General features: G+C 38.8%; 2 protein-coding genes across 3 annotated transcripts; both read left to right on the top strand.

The window, feature by feature from the left end:
• The first annotated feature begins 1,498 nt into the window (after positions 1-1,498).
• LOC113570260 (cuticle collagen 40-like) lies at positions 1,499-2,772 on the top strand. The gene is made up of 3 exons (XM_026998575.2): positions 1,499-1,877; positions 2,021-2,140; positions 2,284-2,772. Exons 1-3 carry the CDS (start codon positions 1,811-1,813, stop codon positions 2,589-2,591), a joined length of 495 nt encoding a protein of 164 aa, XP_026854376.2. The 5' UTR covers positions 1,499-1,810; the 3' UTR covers positions 2,592-2,772.
• Positions 2,773-9,839: 7,067 nt separating this feature from the next.
• LOC113570272 (C-type lectin domain family 10 member A-like) lies at positions 9,840-16,452 on the top strand. Of its 2 annotated transcripts, XM_035526804.1 has the most exons (15): positions 9,840-9,894; positions 10,270-10,361; positions 10,647-10,727; positions 10,844-10,951; positions 11,460-11,564; positions 11,873-11,977; positions 12,476-12,571; positions 12,726-12,836; positions 13,357-13,440; positions 13,745-13,810; positions 14,446-14,538; positions 15,274-15,339; positions 15,457-15,602; positions 15,768-15,877; positions 16,233-16,452. In XM_035526804.1, exons 2-15 carry the CDS (start codon positions 10,295-10,297, stop codon positions 16,372-16,374), a joined length of 1,380 nt encoding a protein of 459 aa, XP_035382697.1. In that variant the 5' UTR covers positions 9,840-9,894; positions 10,270-10,294; the 3' UTR covers positions 16,375-16,452. The 2 variants fall into 2 exon arrangements, with proteins under 2 accessions (XP_035382697.1, XP_035382696.1); XM_035526803.1 differs by lacking the exon at positions 9,840-9,894 and having other exon boundaries at positions 10,198-10,361.
• Positions 16,453-20,280: the final 3,828 nt, after the last annotated feature.

The raw sequence follows: 20,280 nt of genomic DNA, 5'->3' as shown, positions 1-20,280 counted from the left end.
GGGAACTCAAAGGATTGGGACTAAACAGTGGTGTAGCCTTAAGAAAATCACTTGTCAGTGAGGCTAACTGGCAAAAAACATCTTAAAATTGCTATGGAGCATAAAGATTGGACTCTGGAGCAATGGACGAAGGTCATGTGGTCTGATGAGTCCAGATTTACCCTGTTCCGGAGTGATGGGCGCTTCAGGATAAGAAGAGAGGAGGCTGAAGTGATGCACCCATCATGCCTAGTGCCTACCGTACAAGCCTGCGGGGGCAGTGCTATGATCTGGGGTTGCTGCAGTTGGTCAGGTCTAGGTTCAGAGGTCAGCTGACTACCTGAATATACTGAACAACCAGATTATTCCATCAATGGATTTTTTCTTCCCTGATGGCACGGGCATATTCCAAGATGACAATGCCAGGATTCATCGGGCTCAAATTGTGAAAGAGTGGTTCAGGGAGCATGAGACATCATTTTCACACATGGATTGGCCACCACAGAGTCCAGACCTGAACCCCATTGAGAATCTTTGGGATGTGCTGGAGAAGACTTTGCGCAGTGGTCCAAATCTCCCATCATCAATACAAGATCTTGGGGAAAATTTAATGCAGCTCTGGACAGAAATAAATGTTGTGACATTGCAGAAGCTTGTGGAAATGATGCCACAGGAAATGTGTTCCGTAGTCAAAGCTAAAGGAAGTTCAATGAAATACTAGAGTGTGTGACTTTTTTTTGGCCAGGCAGTGTATGAAAGGTAGTTGTGTCTTGTGTAGACCACTGTTTAGGAATAATAATAATATATAAAAGTGCATCTCAACAATGTATGTAGATCAGTTTGTAATGACCTGTCATAGTAAGTCCCCAGGGGGATTCGGCACTTTTGGACTTGTGAATCTTGAGAAAAAAATGATCTATCACAACACCTTTTCAAAAGTCTTAAAAGTTTAAGTAATTTGACTAATAACAACATCTGAAATTGGATGTTCATCCACCACATCTCAAATGTTTTATATTAGTAGATAATTGAATGTAATACATTCACTGAGCCGCTGTGCAAATGGACATTTACAATTCAACCTAATTTTACTTTACTTTACTTTACTTTTTTTAAAATTCCTTTAATTAAAAAAATATCAGATAAATCAATTAACCAAATAGTTTAAAATAACCCAAATGTCTTAATATGTACTTGTGTACTTATATAAGCCCAGATGCTTTGGGAAGGAAACTGCAGATACAGTAGTTTAGAAAGATAGCAACACTTTTTGTGCTTTCCCCTCTCAAACAAATGCTTTAGTTAATGGTTACCTTAATGAACTGAGCCAGGTGTGTCACAGAAAGAAAACATTAAAATAGACAGTGTGGTTCCGAGGACTGAGAGTCACTGGTTTATCTCACATTTTTGCTCATAGCAGATTACAGAGGCGTGATGAAGGCTGGCAATTGAGGTTTCAGACCATTTGTTGTGGGTTTCAAGGTAATGATGCCCTGGTCCACAGCCCAGTTTTCAGACCCCTGGCCAAAAAAATGGTCTTCAACTAGCAAGAAAGTCTCAAGTTTCTATGTGTGAATTAGGGTGATTTTATTACTGTATGCAAGGCTTTGAAATAGCCATGCAAAAACAGAAGAACTTTTAAGGAAATACAGAGAAGTTCCTTATTCTCTTTCCTTTCACAATCTCAGCCCTAGGCATAACCAAGACCCCAAACTGGGTGTGTAAGCACTCCTGACTCTTCACTGTGCACTGGTGTGGGCTGTTAACAAACAAGGATAATAAGGGTGCTATTTGTCTTAATGTCTATTAGAATCTGATACACAGGAGCAGAATGACTGAGGATGTGTACCAGACTCTACACCAGCCTCCTTTAGTGAGGAACACACGCACAGCACGTGGTAAGACAATTTAGGATTAAGCACCTCATTGTTTCACAGCATATAATAATCATTACAATTTTCAGAGTAAACCATTATATCTTTGCTACACAAATGGGCAGCTGTATTCTTTCTTGTGATGCTGATAACTTATTTTCTTTCAGATCCTCCACGTTTGTCCATCTGTCCTACAGGATCACTGGTGGGCAACAAACTACAGATGATATTGTTGATCTGCAACAGTCTCTTACTGATCATCATACTCATTCAAAACGTAATTCACAGTAAGTCATTTATTAGTACTGAAACATACAAAGGTTGTGTTTGTGTTTGCAAATAATTAATTTTGGACAAAGGGGTGAATAGTAGCGGCCTAAAAGGAAGGAAGACATTTAAATAAAGATGCACTTTTTCTATGATGTTGCAGCTTCAAAGTATCAGCAAAGTAATGGAGAGCAGATAAACTGGACAGTGCCAATCTGTCCAGGATTGGTGTGTGAAAGCAGACAAGGGAGCACGTATTCAGATCTCCATGAAGTTATGCTGCACTGTCCTCGTGGTCCTCCTGGCCCTGTGGGCATTCCTGGACGGGGCGGTCTTCCAGGTATTCCTGGTTCTCGCGGTCCTCCTGGCACTGTGGGCCTTCCCGGACCTCCCGGACCTCCCGGACCTCCCGGACCTCCCGGCAATCCCGGCAATCCTGGTTCTCCTGTCGGACCAGAACTTCCCTCATAGCTCAGCTTCACGTCAAAAGGAGCCACCAACAGCAAAGAATGTTGCCTAATGTTACATCAGAAGCCATTACTTAACTTAGCTAAAATGTTTCCATGTAGCCAGCTTGTTAACTTATTTAAATGTCTCTATCTATAAATTAAAATCAGGAAATGGCCAAAATTGATGTTGCTATTTGTTTTTGTGGTTTTCTAAATATTGCTGTTGTCTTGCTTTCCTTCATTACAGAGAACTATCTGCTTCAGCTTCAGTTTAACCTGGCAGTTGTGCAGGGAGACCCCCTCTGATGCTAAGTTTTAATGTGCAGTATTTTTCCTGCCTCTGGGCATTAGCTTGTATAATCAGGTAGACTAGATCTTCTGAAAACACAGTGCAATACCTGTCCAGAAAAACTGAATTATCTTCAATACATGTCCAGAACAAATGCATTATTTTCCAGCAAATGATGACTAAATGCTATTCCTGGCACCTACTGGAAAGTTTTAAGAACTGGATTCTAAAATTATATATATATAAAAAACTCATTGAAACTAAGATAAAATAATAAAAACACAATTTGAAATAATTATGTAAATATGAAAACCACATTAAAAAATAAAACTGTAAGGGTTGGTGCCAGGCCAAGGCCCCCTCCGACCACCAGAGGGAGGCCTCGAGTCACAGGCTTAACGTCCAACAGCTGGGCTAGACCTATATAAGCCCAGTGACTTAGTCACTCATTGTTGGGTCTTTGTCCAAGTTCTGAGCCAAGTGCCTAGCTGGTAACTTCGGGTATTGAGGTCTGTGAGACCTTGTGCTATACCTCACTTCTGCGCTGCGAGGGTGTCTGTGTTTTTACACCTCCCCTCCCCTCTCCAGTTTCCCCCCTCAAATCAGTCTCTCTCCCAAGGCTTCCCTTAGCCATTACAGTTCCTTCCTGTTTTCTGGTTTTGTTTGAGAAGTTTTAGTTTGGTTTTCCCCAGAGCATTGAGGCTGCAGTTTTCCCCTGGCATCCTTGGTTCTCCCTTTTCCCACGCTTAGCGTGGTGTTTAATTTTTTCCTCTAGTTTTGTTGTCCTCCATTCCTTTAAAGGGCGATATATGCGCAGGTCGTTTTATACCTGCAGCAGTCTAGTGGGTATTTGTTTACCTTACAACAAATTGGCCATGGTTCACAGCCCCCCGTTTGGTTATTTACTTTTCTTGTTTTTACCAGTTCTACAATCTCACTGTTTCGCACACGGACCCACTATCATCATAGCGTGGTTGCTCACCCAGTAGGCAGTTGGTGTCATCGCTTATCTGACCTTGGTTTGAGCCTACATTACAAAAGCAGTTATGAACTTCATCTTTCATTGCAACATGTAATCTGAAGATCCGTGCAAATGTTACAGCAGGCATGTTATAGAATTGTAAATTTAATGAAACAGAAATACGCAGACACTCGTGCAAGAAGTGAGAATTTGTGCTTTACAGATTTAGGTGCAATTCAGATAGGTAACAATAAATAGTCAGCTGTCAGTAAAAGATCAGAGCAGACAATACAAACAGGAGTGCAAATCCCAAAAAACAAAATACAAAATAAAAACAACGGTGATACAGAAAGAGACAAAGGAACCACTCAGTATGAATTCCTAAGAATTGACAATACTTAAAAAAGACATTTTTACCTGCAGAGTTCATTTGCTTGAGGGGGCAGTGGTAGCTCAGTGCTTAAGCTATGCCGCTAGTAATCAGCCCCACAACTGCCCTGTTACCAATGTTTGACTCGCTGAGCAAGGCCCTTAACTCTCGGTTGCTTTACTTATATTCAGGGATAATTGTAAGTTGCTTTGGATAACAGTGTCAGCATTTGCAAACAGGGCAGTTGTAGCTCAGTGGTTAAGCTCCTTGACACTACATAAGTTCCTCCTAAGGTCAGTCAGCTTGCTCCCTGAGCATAGTGTCTGCAGCCAGTGTAGTGTACAGACCCACTCTTCTTCCCTCTTGTGCAAACTGGCCAGTGCTGTGGGAGTGAACTGGGTTTCTGCTCACTTTTAAACATTAAGCAATAAATAAATAAATAAACAAATAAACAAATAAATAAATAAATACGTTTCTTATGCTGTAACCCATATTATTTTTTTTCTAGCACAGAAGTTCAGTTATCCCCATCTACCCCTGAAGTACTGTGCCTCTGTCAACTTTTAGTGTGTAGTATGTTCACATCTGCAAAAAGATGTAGTGTAATTTTATAACCTGGATGATGCACTAGAACTGCTGAAAAACGTCTGGAATGAAGCTGACTTATGCGGTTCAGTGATGTCATGTATCGCTTGAGAATGTCATTTTTAATGCAGTGTTCAATTTGAGATGTTACTTCCATAGACAAACCCAGGTAGTGAACAGTCATATTCAGACTGTAGATTACAGAACATAGTGCATAGTCCTATATTTCAATTGCAGTCTCACATCAGTATTTTCGATGGTTTGTTAATCAGGAAGTGAAAACTTGATTCTAGTAACGTTTACCGCTACTAATCTTAAAACAGAAAAATGAAAATTTACCCCTTACCTTCCGATGTACTGAATCGGAAATGAAAGAAATAAGAAATGGCTATTTTTTTTCTTTTGTGCACAAGAAAGCAGAAATAAGAATTTAGCTGAATTTTCATTGTATCTACAAAACAAACTCTATTTTTTATGTGAAATAAGTACTTCAGTTTGTGCTCTGTGTAGATATAAGATAGCATTGCTTAGCAAGACGAAATCTGACATTTGCGTCATTATATATGAAACACTAATGTGTTTATATGCAGTTATCAATATGACCATATCTACTAATAAAAAAATTAATTGCTATAAACAAGTAGCACAAACTGGATGCCTGCTGCATTTGACCGATCATGTCATTATAATTATATTATAACCGTTTGACACATGGACGTCCGAGGTCGAAGAACAAATGTAAATTGCCAGTGGTAAACTCGGTCAAGTTCAGGTTCCCCAAGTTTAGGGGACTGACATTAAACCTGTTAATGAGGAACACCCATCGTTTCTTGAACTAGGTGCTGCAAAAGTGCCAAGTAGCGTAAGAAAAATCATAATCACCTGCATCTTTCAGGATACACGGGGCATTTATTGATTCTGAGCGGTTTTAATACATTAATCAAAAAGTAGCCTACTCTATCGGAATTGTACATAGTATTTAAAAATACAATTTAAGCATCAAAAGTAAAAGGCAAGCATTTTTATTAAATTCAAAGTTTTCTTTTTGGCGTGTGAGATGTGGTGACAAACGGTAGCTAGCCTTACTGCTCCCAACACGATGATAAAACTGCATAATTTGATATTTCATTGGCATGAACTTGGCCGGGTGCTTTAAAAAAATAAAATGAGTTACAATGGATTTAAACCATAAAAGTCTAAACCAATGATAATCTGTATTCCAACTGCCCAAACACACTGATAAAACATGATTTGGGGTCAGTTTTGACTAAAAAAGGTTAAGGAAAGCTATGCTTCTTTAGAATATGACTGATTATTTCCTTCACATAGATAAGCACATTTTTTAACCTACTCTCCCGACTCCACACAGCATCTGAAGCCATAGCTCGATTTGCTTCCCCCGATGCGGCTGCTTGACTTAATGTACATTAAACATTTCAAATGGAATAAATTCCAGTCGTGACAGAATAGGTGTTGATAACTCGTAAACAAGGAGATACTGAACATGAGCTTAGTGGTAGAATTCTGTTCTATGCGACTCCCCTCCCTGTAATTACTCTATCCTTGAATCAGTAGTGCTGCAACTTTATTTGCTCTCATGGCATGCGGTCCTATGCTGTTTGTTTTTTTAGAGAGGTACAAGGGGCTATGTCAAAAGGCCTGGAGTTGGTGCTAGATGACTGTCTCATTTTAGACACCGCGTAGCATATCATGTCTGACCATCGCGTCTGAACATGTTGCACCTGCTATGTCATTTACATATTTCCGTCCAGCATCTCTGATTCTCTGTGTCGCTCGTTCTGAGAAATGTGCCCCAGGGTCCTGAGAAGAACAACCAAACACAGGTGAAGCAAACGATGGGACCAGGGGAACAGGGTTAAGGAAAATTTTCCTTTGTTACCACAGTGCAAACGGATGAAGATGTCAAACGTTTATAATTGTATGACCTGACCAGGAGCGGTCGAATACAGCAGCCATTCACTGCATATGAACATACTAGCATTTCACATATAAGGACCTACATGTCTTACAATTTTCATATTATACACAATTTCTTCTGGCGTTACTAAGCAATACTAACATTCAGACCTGCAGACCAGCAAACGTGAAGGACTATTTTTAGACAGAGCACTAAAAACATGTGACCTCACAATGGCATACATGGCATTATTATGTTGAGCTTGGTCATCTTGGTAACTTAAAGTTAAATTTAAAGTGAGAAAATAGGTTTTGGTCGTGTTTGCTTTTAATTGTTTGCACATGTAAATGAATAGGCTTCTGTTTAAGACATGCTGGGTCTGCTCACTTTGTTGAGAGATGCTGGATATGTTCACAGCAGCCCCTGTGAAAATGGATGTTTTTAGTTACTTACAGGTGCACACGAGTGGGCATCAGGGACAGCTGCTCTGCTCTTCCCTCACTTTCTCCTTTACAGCCCTCTCTCCTCCCCCTCTGGTCTCATATTCTATTCTCTCGTTCACTCATATGATTTCCTCCTTCGTGCTCCCCAATCCTCTCTTCTCTCTGTTCCTGAGCTATTCTCTCCTCTCTTCTCTCTGCTCCTGAGCTATCCTCTCCTCTCTTCTCTGTGCTCCTGATCTATTCTCTCCTCTCTTCTCTTTGTTCCTGAACTATCCTCTTCTCTCTTCTCTGTGTTCCTGAGCTATCCTCTTCTCTCTTCTTTCTGTTCCTGAGCTATCCTCTTCTCTCTTCTCTCTGTTCCTGAGCTATCCTCTTCTCTCTTCTCTCTGTTCCTGAGCTATCCTCTCCTCTCTTCTCTTTATTCCTGAGCTATCCTTTCCTCTCTTCTCTGTGCTCCTGAGCTATCCTCTCCTCTCTTCTCTGTGTTCCTGATCTATCCTCTCCTCTCTTCTCTGTGTTCCTGAGCTATTCTCTCCTCTCTTCTCTGTGTTCCTGGCTATCCTCTCCTCTCTTCTGTGTTCCTGAGCTATCCTCTCCTCTCTTCTCTTTGTTCCTGAGCTATTCTCTCCTCTCTTCTCTGTGTTCCTGAGCTATTCTCTCCTCTCTTCTCTGTGTTCCTGAGCTGTTCTCTCCTCTCTTCTCTGTGTTCCTGAGCTATTCTCTCCTCTCTTCTCTGTGTTCCTGAGCTATTCTCTCCTCTCTTCTCTGTGTTCCTGAGCTATTCTCTCCTCTCTTCTGTGTTCCTGAGCTATTCTCTCCTCTCTTCTCTGTGTTCCCGAGCTATTCTCTCCTCTCTTCTCTGTGTTCCTGAGCTGTTCTCTCCTCTCTTCTCTGTGTTCCTGAGCTGTTCTCTCCTCTCTTCTCTGTGTTCCTGAGCTGTTCTCTCCTCTCTTCTCTGTGTTCCTGAGCTATTCTCTCCTCTCTTCTCTGTGTTCCTGAGCTGTTCTCTCCTCTCTTCTCTGTGTTCCTGAGCTGTTCTCTCCTCTCTTCTCTGTGTTCCTGAGCTGTTCTCTCCTCTCTTCTCTGCGTTCCTGAGCTGTTCTCTCCTCTCTAGGTCTCTGCTCTTCTTCTCCCAGTCATCTTTTCTCTCATTTCTTTTTACTTATGTATTGAATTGTTTTATTAATAATCACCCCGCATACTGGGGGATTATTTTATTAATCTTATTTTCAAATTAGGGTTTTTTATTTAGGACTGGTAATTATTATGTCAGGGAACATGGATTCAAATCTTAAACAACTCTTTAAATATAAATTATCTGACTATTAATCATTTTCTCACATCTTAGTTTTCTTTTTTTTCCCTGAGATTTCCCCCGCAAAAGACTACTGAATATCATTGCCACCCTTCCTCTTGCTCATGGCTTACTGTAAATGAAAGCTGACAAAAGGTGACTTCTAACAAAAAGCTTTCACTTTAATCAAACCAACACCAATAATGCCATTTATCATGAAATAAAATGTTTTTGAACATTTTGAAAATGTGCGTAATTGCCACCGATACAACTGTAACCCTTGAGAAGCTCATCTGGTCGTTCTAGAAAAACATTTCGTAGTTAGGATTTAACCATTTGGGGCTCGAGCCCCAGTTATAAAAAAAACAGTCATGCCCCAAGTCAATTGTGATTAATAAAATCAAAATTAAGCAAACATTTTTTTCTTGTTTTCATTTGACAAAATATTTTCTTGTTTTAATGTGACAGTACATACAGTCTATGTCCTTTATAAACAATCTGAGGTTTTTCTGTTAATGATACTTCCAGGAATATCAGTGTACAGTAATTTCACTGAAGAATCAACCAGCTTACATGAAAGGGGACATGAAAGTGCTTACCATGCTGTTCTGACAGAACAGCTCTGCATCAGGATATTATAACACTTCTGAAGGAGCTTGTGCAGAATCCAACATTCCTCATCATCTAGCAGGTATCACGTTGCTGTGTGGATTAGTTATAGTATATATATTAAAAAAAAACAGTCATGCCCCAAGTCAATTGTGATTAATAAAATCAAAATTAAGCAAACATTTTTTTCTTGTTTTCATTTGACAAAAATATTTTCTTGTTTTAATGTGACAGTACATACAGTCTATGTCCTTTATAAACAATCTGAGGTTTTTCTGTTAATGATACTTCCAGGAATATCAGTGTACAGTAATTTCACTGAAGAATCAACCAGCTTACATGAAAGGGGACATGAAAGTGCTTACCATGCTGTTCTGACAGAACAGCTCTGCATCAGGATATTATAACACTTCTGAAGGAGCTTGTGCAGAATCCAACATTCCTCATCATCTAGCAGGTATCACGTTGCTGTGTGGATTAGTTATAGTATATATATTAAAAAAAAACAGTCATGCCCCAAGTCAATTGTGATTAATAAAATCAAAATTAAGCAAACATTTTTTTCTTGTTTTCATTTGACAAAAATATTTTCTTGTTTTAATGTGACAGTACATACAGTCTATGTCCTTTATAAACAATCTGAGGTTTTTCTGTTAATGATACTTCCAGGAATATCAGTGTACAGTAATTTCACTGAAGAATCAACCAGCTCACATGAAAGGGGACATGAAAGTGCTTACCATGCTGTTCTGACAGAACAGCTCTGCATCAGGATATTATGACACTTCTGAAGGAGCTTGTGCAGAATCCAACATTCCTCATCATCTAGCAGGTATCACGTTGCTGTGTGGATTAGTTATAGTATATATATTAAAAAAAAACAGTCATGCCCCAAGTCAATTGTGATTAATAAAATCAAAATTAAGCAAACATTTTTTTCTTGTTTTCATTTGACAAAAATATTTTCTTGTTTTAATGTGACAGTACATACAGTCTATGTCCTTTATAAACAATCTGAGGTTTTTCTGTTAATGATACTTCCAGGAATATCAGTGTACAGTCATTTCACTGAAGAATCAACCAGCTTACATGAAAGGGGACATGAAAGTGCTTACCATGCTGTTCTGACAAAACAGCTCTGCATCAGGATATTATGACACTTCTGAAGGAGCTTGTGCAGAATCCAACATTCCTCATCATCTAGCAGGTATCACGTTGCTGTGTGGATTAGTTATAGTCCACGATCCCAGTGGATAATGGAGGAGTGCTCAGTAGGATACAGCAAAATGAACATGGACAATGGATGGAGAACATCATGGAAAGGTTTGATCTATTAGCATTTTGAACTTTGGAGGTTTTTGGCATTGACCATTGCGTGGCTTTGAGTGTGTGTATGAAATGGGGGAAGTGATTTAAGAATGTTGCACCTTTTTAACCTTGATCTGTTTTACATGGATCTCGCAAAGTTTCAGGTTAATAGACAATCACCTTTTTAAGCTTCTGCAAGGTTTTTGGCATTTATAAATGTTTGATTGTGCCGACATTGAACAGAATTGAAGGTAATGTGTGTGTAACCTTTAACCTTCGGTTAAACTTTGTTTTCTGCAGATCATGTACGTGGTAAATACAGTCTACTGGTGTCAGGGACAGTTGTCTTCTTTTTCCTGTTTGTTATGGTATTTGTCTTATGTGAGTTATTGGACATTTATCACAAATTACAAAATTTGACTAAGAGATTTCATTTGAAACTTACATATAAAATAATATTTTTAATATAATACATTTTTAAAATTTCTTGTTTAAAGTTGGTCATCAGGAGAGTAAATTTGCAGAATTGGAGAATTTCTTGAAAAGTCACAATTCTTCCACTAAGTCACTGAACTCTGACCTGGATGTCAAACTGCAAAGCACAGGTAGGTTTAAGCTCTTTGTGACATGCGGAGGCAAAGCAGGATGCGGGGACGAGCTTTGTCTAACACAACTAACGTTTATTTTACACAAAGATGACAATGTGGTTAGCGAACTAACCTGATTCAAACATCGACAACACCTATACTCAGACACAAGACTTATATACATGCACACTAACGACAGACAATAATGAGCAGGTGTGAAACACAGGGTGGGCATGGCATACAGGCAAACACATACACACAGGGAGACATTTGGGAGGGGCCGTACTGTGACACTCTTAAAACCCAGAGCTTAAACTTCTATAACACTAGAACCTCTTTCAAAAATCCATTGGAATTCACCCAAAATATTCAAAATAATAGAAATTTTATCCTTTTGTGTAAAAAGATGATTGCTGAGCTAAAAGCTCTTAATTCTGGTGATCAGGGGTTACAAAGGTCTGCTTGCTAGTGAGCGTAGGGAACTAAGAATTGGCAGAATCAGTGCTGGTTGTGCTCTTTGATGTAGGTACTGACCTGAGAAATAAAATGTCAGAACTGGAGAAGTCGATGTCCAGCCTGAGCTCGTACATTGACATGTACACATCCAGAACACAAAATCTACTGAACAGTGGTAAGTGTCATATCAGAAACATATCAACTCAAAAAATGTTTAAAGTACAATTTTGTCTCAAATGATTTGATATGTGTTCATCATTTATATGTAGAAGTGGAACAAATTCTACTGTAGTACGTAGTTTGTTGACAAACAGGGTGTTTTGGATTCAGTATCTAAGAGCTCTTTAGAAAGAAAGTTAAGTCAGTTAAATCTGAAACATCCTATTTTTAGGAAATGTATATATTAAAAGATAAATAGATATTATTTTTCTGTGCAACTGGTTACTCTGATTGTGGGTAATTTCTGATATGTGTTACTGATAGGACCCCAGATGAAGACGTTATCTGATATACAAACTTTAATTAATAATCTCGGCTCCTCGCTTGGGTCACTATTCTCTAAATTGGAGAACATGCTGCAGGATACAAGTAAGACTTCCCAATCACACCCCTTAGATTACAGTCCTTTAAAGAGTAGTATAGAAAACAGGAAGTTTGGGAATGTTTTGGCGGTTGACTTTAATTGTCTGCTATGCAGAAGTGGCAGGACTGATTGATGGTAAATAACATATGGCCATTAAATGAATAATGTGTGAAAGTTTGATTTAATTAATTTGATTTTGATTAATGTAAAATTGTTACTGCTTGGAAATTGTGGGATATTTTGTACTTTTACAAAATGTGGGATAAAAAATTGTAATTAATAATTAGTAATGAGTAATAAGCAGGAAGAAAGAAATTTTACAACAAATACAATAAATGTTATACATATATATTGTAGGGTATTAATACTAATACAGAATAATTCGGTTTGAAATTAATCTGCAGGCCATTTTTAGCAAGTATTAATTAGTGAATGGTATCTTGGTAGGAGTTAGAATTGAACATTGCACTTGATAAACTCTTGTGTGCTCTTGATGTTTACAGCTAGCCAACAAGAAACCCAGAATACAAAAGTGAAGACTCTCCTGGAGAGTTTGAATTCTTCTGTGTCAGAACTGGCAACCAAACTACAGAATACCAGTCAGTAAACATTTTTGTTAAGAAACATTAAAGAAAAACATTAAATAGCTGTGGTGTATGTACTTTAAGTCTCCTATTACATATTATACATTTCAGTGTAATTTCAGTTTTATTCTCAATGTTTGTGTGAAGGTTTTCTGACTTTTGTTTGCAGTTGTACATCAGGATAAGAAACTGACTGATGTTGATAGTTCACTGGCTAATCTGAATTCATCTTTGGCTTCTTTTACATCTCAACTAAAGAATCAACTAACAGAGGCCACGGGTGAGACACAGGTTTCGCTCGCATCATCAGATTTCCACATGAACCCATCTGTTTACATTGGATATGGACAGTATGATATTAATCACAAGCTGAATGCTTAATTTAAAACCTAAATTCAAAACATTCAAAAGATTATAAGAAAATCCATAAAAGGAAACATTAAAAAAAACAACAAAACATATGTTAGTTATTTGGTCATTTCAAGTTCAAGTTTGGTTTATTTGTCACATACATAGTCATACACAGTATAACTCGCAGTGAAATGGTTGAGAGTGCTCTGTCCAAACTGAGGAAAAGAAAACAGGGGTGCATAGAGAAATATAGATAATCTATATATGTGAAATATATATATATGCAAAGAGAAATATATATATTCTATGTATGTACAAAATATATTAACAATGTATGTACAATATATGTATATTATATGTATGTATTATATATATGTAATATATGTACATTTTCATATCTGTGTATGTACTCATGGAATCTTGCTGACTTTGAGTATCTCTTACTGAAGGGTATCAGAATGGGAAGGTGGAAAGTTATGTGTTGAATCTGACTACTTCTCTCGAAACTCTGGCGTCTCGGATAAAGAGCAATGGTGAGGAATGGTCCACGTTAAAACTGTCAGACTAGAGAGCATAAATGCAAGAAACAGCATATACATGGTGCAGGACTGTAAGCAACTGGGTTACAGAATATGATGTATGGAAAAACAAATTAAACACAAAACATCTACGGCTGGATAGACAACAACAGTTGTAAAATAAAAATTTCAGATGCAAGAAATTTTACAAGGTCACTTTCTGAGTGCAGTTTAGATAACAGAGTGGGTCAACTGCTTAGAGTTGAACTGGTTTTTCTTGCTGTTAGCCTGATCTGTGTTCATCCTTTCCCATATTCAGATGAAGGCATGATGACTGTTCTAAGTGATGTGAAGTCTGAGTTGCAGAGCATGAATCAGTCAGCAGGTAGGAGCTTTTTCTACAACAGCTTGTTCAAACCACCACCTCTTCCACCTGCTTCACCAGTGGACCTTAACGCAGGGCCCTGGGGCAGAGACCCTAGCTATGCTCAGTCAAGCAGGCCAATTTTTCCCCCTCACCACATAACCTGTATTTTTGTCAGAGATGAACCAGTAAATCCTGCCACTGACCACCAGAGGTCCTTGTCTCCTGAGTTCAGAACATTCCTATGGTCACTAAACATACTCAACTGTTTCCATCCTCCCATTAGTCCGCTGTGTCAGACCCATGTGAGCATCCAAACATCGTGACGTATTGCCAGTCCACTCAAGTCTGCATACCAAACCGTTGGTTTCTCGAGCTCCAACTGTGTATGACCCTCCATCTGTGGATGGATTTGTCTTGCCCTTTATTACTCCTCTTATTGTGTTTCTACCTCTCATCCCTTGCCTGCCTGGGTTTCGGCATACAACTTTAATAAACCTTGGCAGTTCTGATTTGGGACATATTTGTTTCCTCCCAAAAAATAAAGTAATTTAATTATTTATTGAAGTCCATTAGCTAAAGAGAGGATTATTTACATTAGATATTTATGCTTATCATGTTTATAGTAACATTTTTCATTTATACCTCTATCCAAGAATCCCAAAATAGGATGTTGACGGTGGTGCAGGCCTCTGTGTTAAACCTGCCTTCATCCATGGAGTCCCTCTCCTCCAACCTCCAGAACACTGGTGAGATAAAACAACCTCCAGCACACATTTTTGTTTTTATATAAGGGCCTATTTTAGACTGATGTACCAGACAAGGTGTTTCCCATTGTCATGGTTTTTCCCTCCCTAGCATCCTTGTCTCCATGGCTACCCTGTCTCATGTCTTTGTTTTGCTTTACTTCTTTGTTCTGTTTGTTTCGCCCCTTGCATGGTTTTCCCCTCATCATTAGTTTCATTGGTTCCTTGTTTCCCCTCATTTAGATGTATATTTGAGCCCTGTGTTTGTTCAGTCTTGTCGCTGATTATTGTTCTAATGTTTCTTGTGCAGGCCTTTGTAGTGTTTTATTACTCTTGTTGTGTTTCTGTTGGTAAGCTGGTTCTCTGTTCCTGTTTGTCTGTGACAATATGTATCCTTGTTCTGCGCACGTTGGTTTTTTTGACCCTGGACTGTGAATCTGATATGGATTCTGAAATTTGCCTTTAATAAATCTCACTCATATGCATCTGCCTCATGTTTGTGCCGCATTATACCTATATGTCAAATACTGTACAGATGTGTGTGCATGCGTGCACATGTGTGTATTTATATATGATTGCATGTTACATACTGAAAAACAAACAAAATAATCAAATCCCAGATTTGATCATTCATACAATGAATAAATATACAATTCATGCTCTGCATAGTTTCAATTACTTGTCCTTTAATGCATCAGCATACCTTTAGCTTGATGTGTCTATTTCCTTTTTCCACAGTTCAGGGAATGATTGCTGCTCTGAACGATGTGAAGTCTAAACTGGAGAGCAAAGGTAGCACAGCAGGTAACAACAACTCCCACAGCGAGTGCTACACTGAGACGTGCCATGCAACGTTGGGAGACTGCTATGACTGACAGCACAAGCCTCACCTCTCTGTTTCTTTCTCACTCCCCCATGCAGCACAGTCTAGCTGTAAGCCTGACTGGATATCATATCACTCCCGGTGCTACCTGTTTTCCCGTGACACCCTGAATTGGCACCAGGCACGAGATTACTGCAGGAGCCAGAAAGCCATGCTGGTCAAACTGGAAACGGAGGAGGAATGGGTGAGTCACACACACACTTTAACATGCACATCCAAGCGCACACACACTCCTACTCTTTACTTAGTATCTATAAATACTGTATCAATTGCCTTGTCTCACTGTCTCTAATTGTTTGTTCTTTGTGCTCTGTCAACCTTTCTCGTGCTCTCTGCCTTGTATCTTTAGGAATTTGTAAGTGAAAAAACTATGATGCAGAATTACTGGGTGGGTCTCACAGATGAAATCACAGGCCAGTGGAGATGGGATGATGGAACAACTTTCCCTGTCATTGAACCGTGAGGGTTTTTTTTTTGTTAACAGCTTTCTAGGTCTGGCAATGTTAAGTTACTCTGCTATTGCTGAGCCAAGCACAAAGCTATGTAAATACAATACATGAATGAAATAACAGACTCTGTCAGAGTAGAGCAATGGGAAACTGGTGGGCTTAGTTTCCCAAACTGAGTGAGCATTATCTGATCTGTCAAATACACAAAATGTTAGCTCTACCTTTCTCTCAAGCTTTGACTGTTTTAATACATAAAGGGCGTGTGTGTGTGTGTGTGTGTGTGTGTGTGTGTGTGTGTGATACATCTGTATGTAATGGTGTGTTAAGTAGCATACAATATACTGAGTGGTTTGTGTCTTTTGCAGTCATTGGAGCCCTGACCAGCCAGATGACTGGAAGGAGCACGGTTTTGGAGAAGGAGGAGAGGATTGTGGACATTTTGGATGGGATCTGAAGCTAAATGACAACCACTGCTCTGTTAAAATGAAGTTTATCTGCTTTGCATAAATTAAGCAGCTCTGAAAAGACCAATGAGTGGGAGTTCATGGACACCAAATATTAAACAAAATGTTTTTGTAGATCATAGTGAGTGTAGTAACAGTCATTCTGTAATTGTGAACAAAATATAACCTTTTACTGGCTTATATGTGTAACGTTGCTGGCCCGAGTGCCGCAGAGTACGGGGCAGAAAGCATAGACTTCCTCGATGGTGCAAGACGTATATCAACATTACACATATACGACATAGGTGGCACTCACACATAACACTTACAGTACACATGATTACACTTAACATTAAATGAAGAACACATACACTTTAACAAGGGACTACACAAACTAACGTTACGGCTACAGACATAGACATGAACACAAACATAGCGACAATGACCAACAAGGGAGCACACTGACAGGGGTTTAAATGCAGACAAACACTTAACACTAAACCCCATGCAGGTGTGTGCTATCCCAGGCATGGTTATGAATAATACACACGTAAGTCCCCCCTCACGCAGCCGCCATACCATGTGACTCGTGGGGGGAAGAGCCTTCCGTAACAATATGATTAAGGAGATGAGTGTGAAGACCTGACAGTCACATGTATGAATATGAATTAATTTTTCAGGTTTTGTTAGAAGGAACGGGTCCAAGAGCCCTTGCTTAATGGAGTCCCTCAGAAAATGGGATGAATGTGTTTGCCACACAAGTTTTATATAAGTAGAGGTTGGTTCAGGAACCCTCAACTGTGCCACCTAAATATCTGCCAACTAGGTGTTCAAAAGAAAAGAGTCTCTGAGCCATGGAGATTAACAGGAGTTAGTATAGAAATTATTGAACAAAAACACTGACATTTCTGACATGTAGGTTCAACTCAGGTGTTCATTGCAAGTTCTTTTCAAACCTCTCTAACAAAGATAAATTACAAGCAATGTCAATAGCAAAATAAGTATTTCCTCTTGGCATTATGTAGCATGGCCAGATCAAGAAATCATTAAGATTTTTGCTGTGGGTGGGTGTGACTAGTTCACTAGACACATCAGTGCAAAACCTGTCCAAACTGTTCGCATAGTCTAAGCTTACCACATTTTCATGTTGGGATGAATGCATAAACTGAAAGAATCTGAAAACATTGCTGTGCCTTCTAAACATGTAACAAACTATAAAATAAAAGAATATTTCTAAAACTAAATCAAACAAATCTTTTCTGAAATTAAATTGAATTTCACAAGTAAATAGGAAACACTGATTGCAATAAAAGACGAAAAGTGTTAACAGTTAAGTGGCTTAAGTGGTTTATAAGTGCCCTGTAATTTGAAGGACCATGAAAACATTATTGTGGTAATACGTAGATACTGATAGATCTGGTATGTGTCATGATCAGTCCCTCCCAGTTTCCGTGTTCCGTGTGTTTTCCCTGTCTTGTGTTTTTTAGTTCCGTTCCATAGTTTTGTTTTCTCTGCCCCTTGTTTGATTTTCAACACCTGTCCCTCGTTTAGTTGATTGTATTTAAACCCTGCCTTGTTCCCTTAGTTTTTGCTGTTCTTTGTGCATGTTTCTTGACTCTGTGCATGCATATAATTTTGAATCATTGTGTTTGTTAAGTTTGTACTCCGTGCCTTTGTGTTTCTTAGCCCTGGGTTTTCCTAGCGTCTTGTTATAGCCTGATAGCCTGATACTCCTGTTTGGCTTTGTTTATCCTATATCTTGTTTATCCTAGCCCTTGTTTTGTAATCCTGTATCCCCATACTCTCCGTGTTGGCTCTGAGCTGTGGCAGTCTCACAAACTGTAAATACAAAGACCAAATGCTTTATGTCAGTTAAAACCTTGCCAGAGACTCTTAACTTTATAATATTCATATTATTCAACAACAAAAAAACAAACAAACAAAAAAAGCTAGCAAGCACAAAGCTGCTGTGTTCATTGTGACTATTTTTTCCCATTGTGACTTCTGTGTCCATGGTGACTATGTTTTGGAGGACTGGAACACACATGTGGACCAGCATCCAGACTCAGGGGCTGTCAGATGCTGAGAGAGCGGGACAATTCAGGCTGTCTGTAGCAGATGCTGAAAGAGCGGGACAATTCAGGCTGTCTGTAGCAGATGCTGAAAGAGCGGGACAATTCAGGCTGTCTGTAGCAGATGTTGAGAGAGTGAGACACTTCAGGCTGTCTGTAGCAGATGTTGAGAGAGTGAGACACTTCAGGCTGTCAGGAGCAAATGTTGAGAGAGTGAGACACTTCAGGCTATCTGTAGCAGATGCTGAGAGAGTGAGACACTTCAGGCTGTCTGTAGCAGATGTTGAGAGAGTGAGACACTTCAGGCTGTCAGGAGCAAATGTTGAGAGAGTGAGACACTTCAGGCTGTCAGGAGCAAATGTTGAGAGAGTGAGACACTTCAGGCTGTCTGTAGCAGATGCTGAGAGAGTGAGACACTTCAGGCTGTCTGTAGCAGATGTTGAGAGAGTGAGACACTTCAGGCTGTCAGGAGCAAATGTTGAGAGAGTGAGACACTTCAGGCTGTCAGGAGCAAATGTTGAGAGAGTGAGACACTTCAGGCTGTCTGTAGCAGATATTGAGAGAGTGAGACACTTCAGGCTGTCTGTAGCAGATATTGAGAGAGTGAGACATATTGTACTTTGCCCTTAGTTTTTTTTTTTCCTTTATTTTATAATATCACACTCTTGGTGATCTTGGAGTTCTTAACTAAGTTCACGCTCCCCATAGTTGCCATGTATCTCACTTTCCTGAGAAATAAATATTAAGTCCAATATAGAAAAATGAATAGCTGGAAAACAGAATATAGAATTTGATATAACAGTAATATCATTAGACTACAATAAAAATAAGAAAAAAACAGTGGGCCACACACTCAGTGGTATAGTCTTCATGTATGCTAATAGTTTAGACCATATCCACCTATTTGGAAACTGTATTTGTTTATATAAGTCTAAGCCTTTTATCTCTCCTGGGGAAATTTGCCATTTTTAGATCATCAGAATTTACAGTATATAGATAATAAGAGCATGCAGTAGACAGGACAAGGTGCCAAAGGAACTAACTATAAAATGAACTGTAAAAAAGTACAAGACAATCACTTATTAACATCCACTGTAACAAAAAACATGAACTGTAAAAAAAAGACAAATAAAAGACAAAACTTCAGTAAAATAAACTTTTTTACAAAGGCACAAGTGTTATTGCACAGTTTATAGATATTGTCTAGAGAACAGATATTGCACAGATATTGCATAAATATTGCATAGGAATGGTTGCTACTATTATATAACTAGCAGTTATATAAATATTGCTGATATCACTGTTTATATAACTAGTAGTATAAATACTGATGACTGTATAATATAGTCTTCTGTATTTCATGCAGAATTGCAGTTTTTGTAATGCAGAATATTCATTAAAATGGCGACAGTACAACTGCAACACTAGTTTATAATACCAAATAATATCTTACTGATATCAGTAGCTGTATCCTCTCTCTGTCTCCTGACTCTCACCTGGCTTTGTCCCCACAGAATCTCTGCTTTCTGCTTCTCTCTCTCTTACACTCCCCCCCACACAAACTATACAACTACTGAACACAATCTTACCCCTAAACCAAACAGTATGTAACTTACTTTATACTCTTGTATATGGCCTTAATACAGATGGTATGAAATGTTAATCTATTTTCAATTTGTTCCTTTGATATGGGGCAGGTTTTAAAATTCAGCCAAATTAAAGTATTTCAAACATGAAGCAGTGCAAACCAGTAGCAGTGCAAACCAATAAACAGAAGGTCTTCAATAAACAATAGAACAGTATAATACCATATTAAACATATTAAACATGCAGTCTTTTGAAGCAGTGCACACCAGTGGTGTAAATGGTTCAGCCATTGAGAAACTCAGATTTTAACA

The sequence above is a fragment of the Electrophorus electricus genome, chromosome 6 (genome assembly GCF_013358815.1).
Source record: "Electrophorus electricus isolate fEleEle1 chromosome 6, fEleEle1.pri, whole genome shotgun sequence".
NCBI classification, from domain to species: domain Eukaryota; kingdom Metazoa; phylum Chordata; class Actinopteri; order Gymnotiformes; family Gymnotidae; genus Electrophorus; species Electrophorus electricus.
This window is presented reverse-complemented; position numbering and strand designations above follow the sequence as displayed.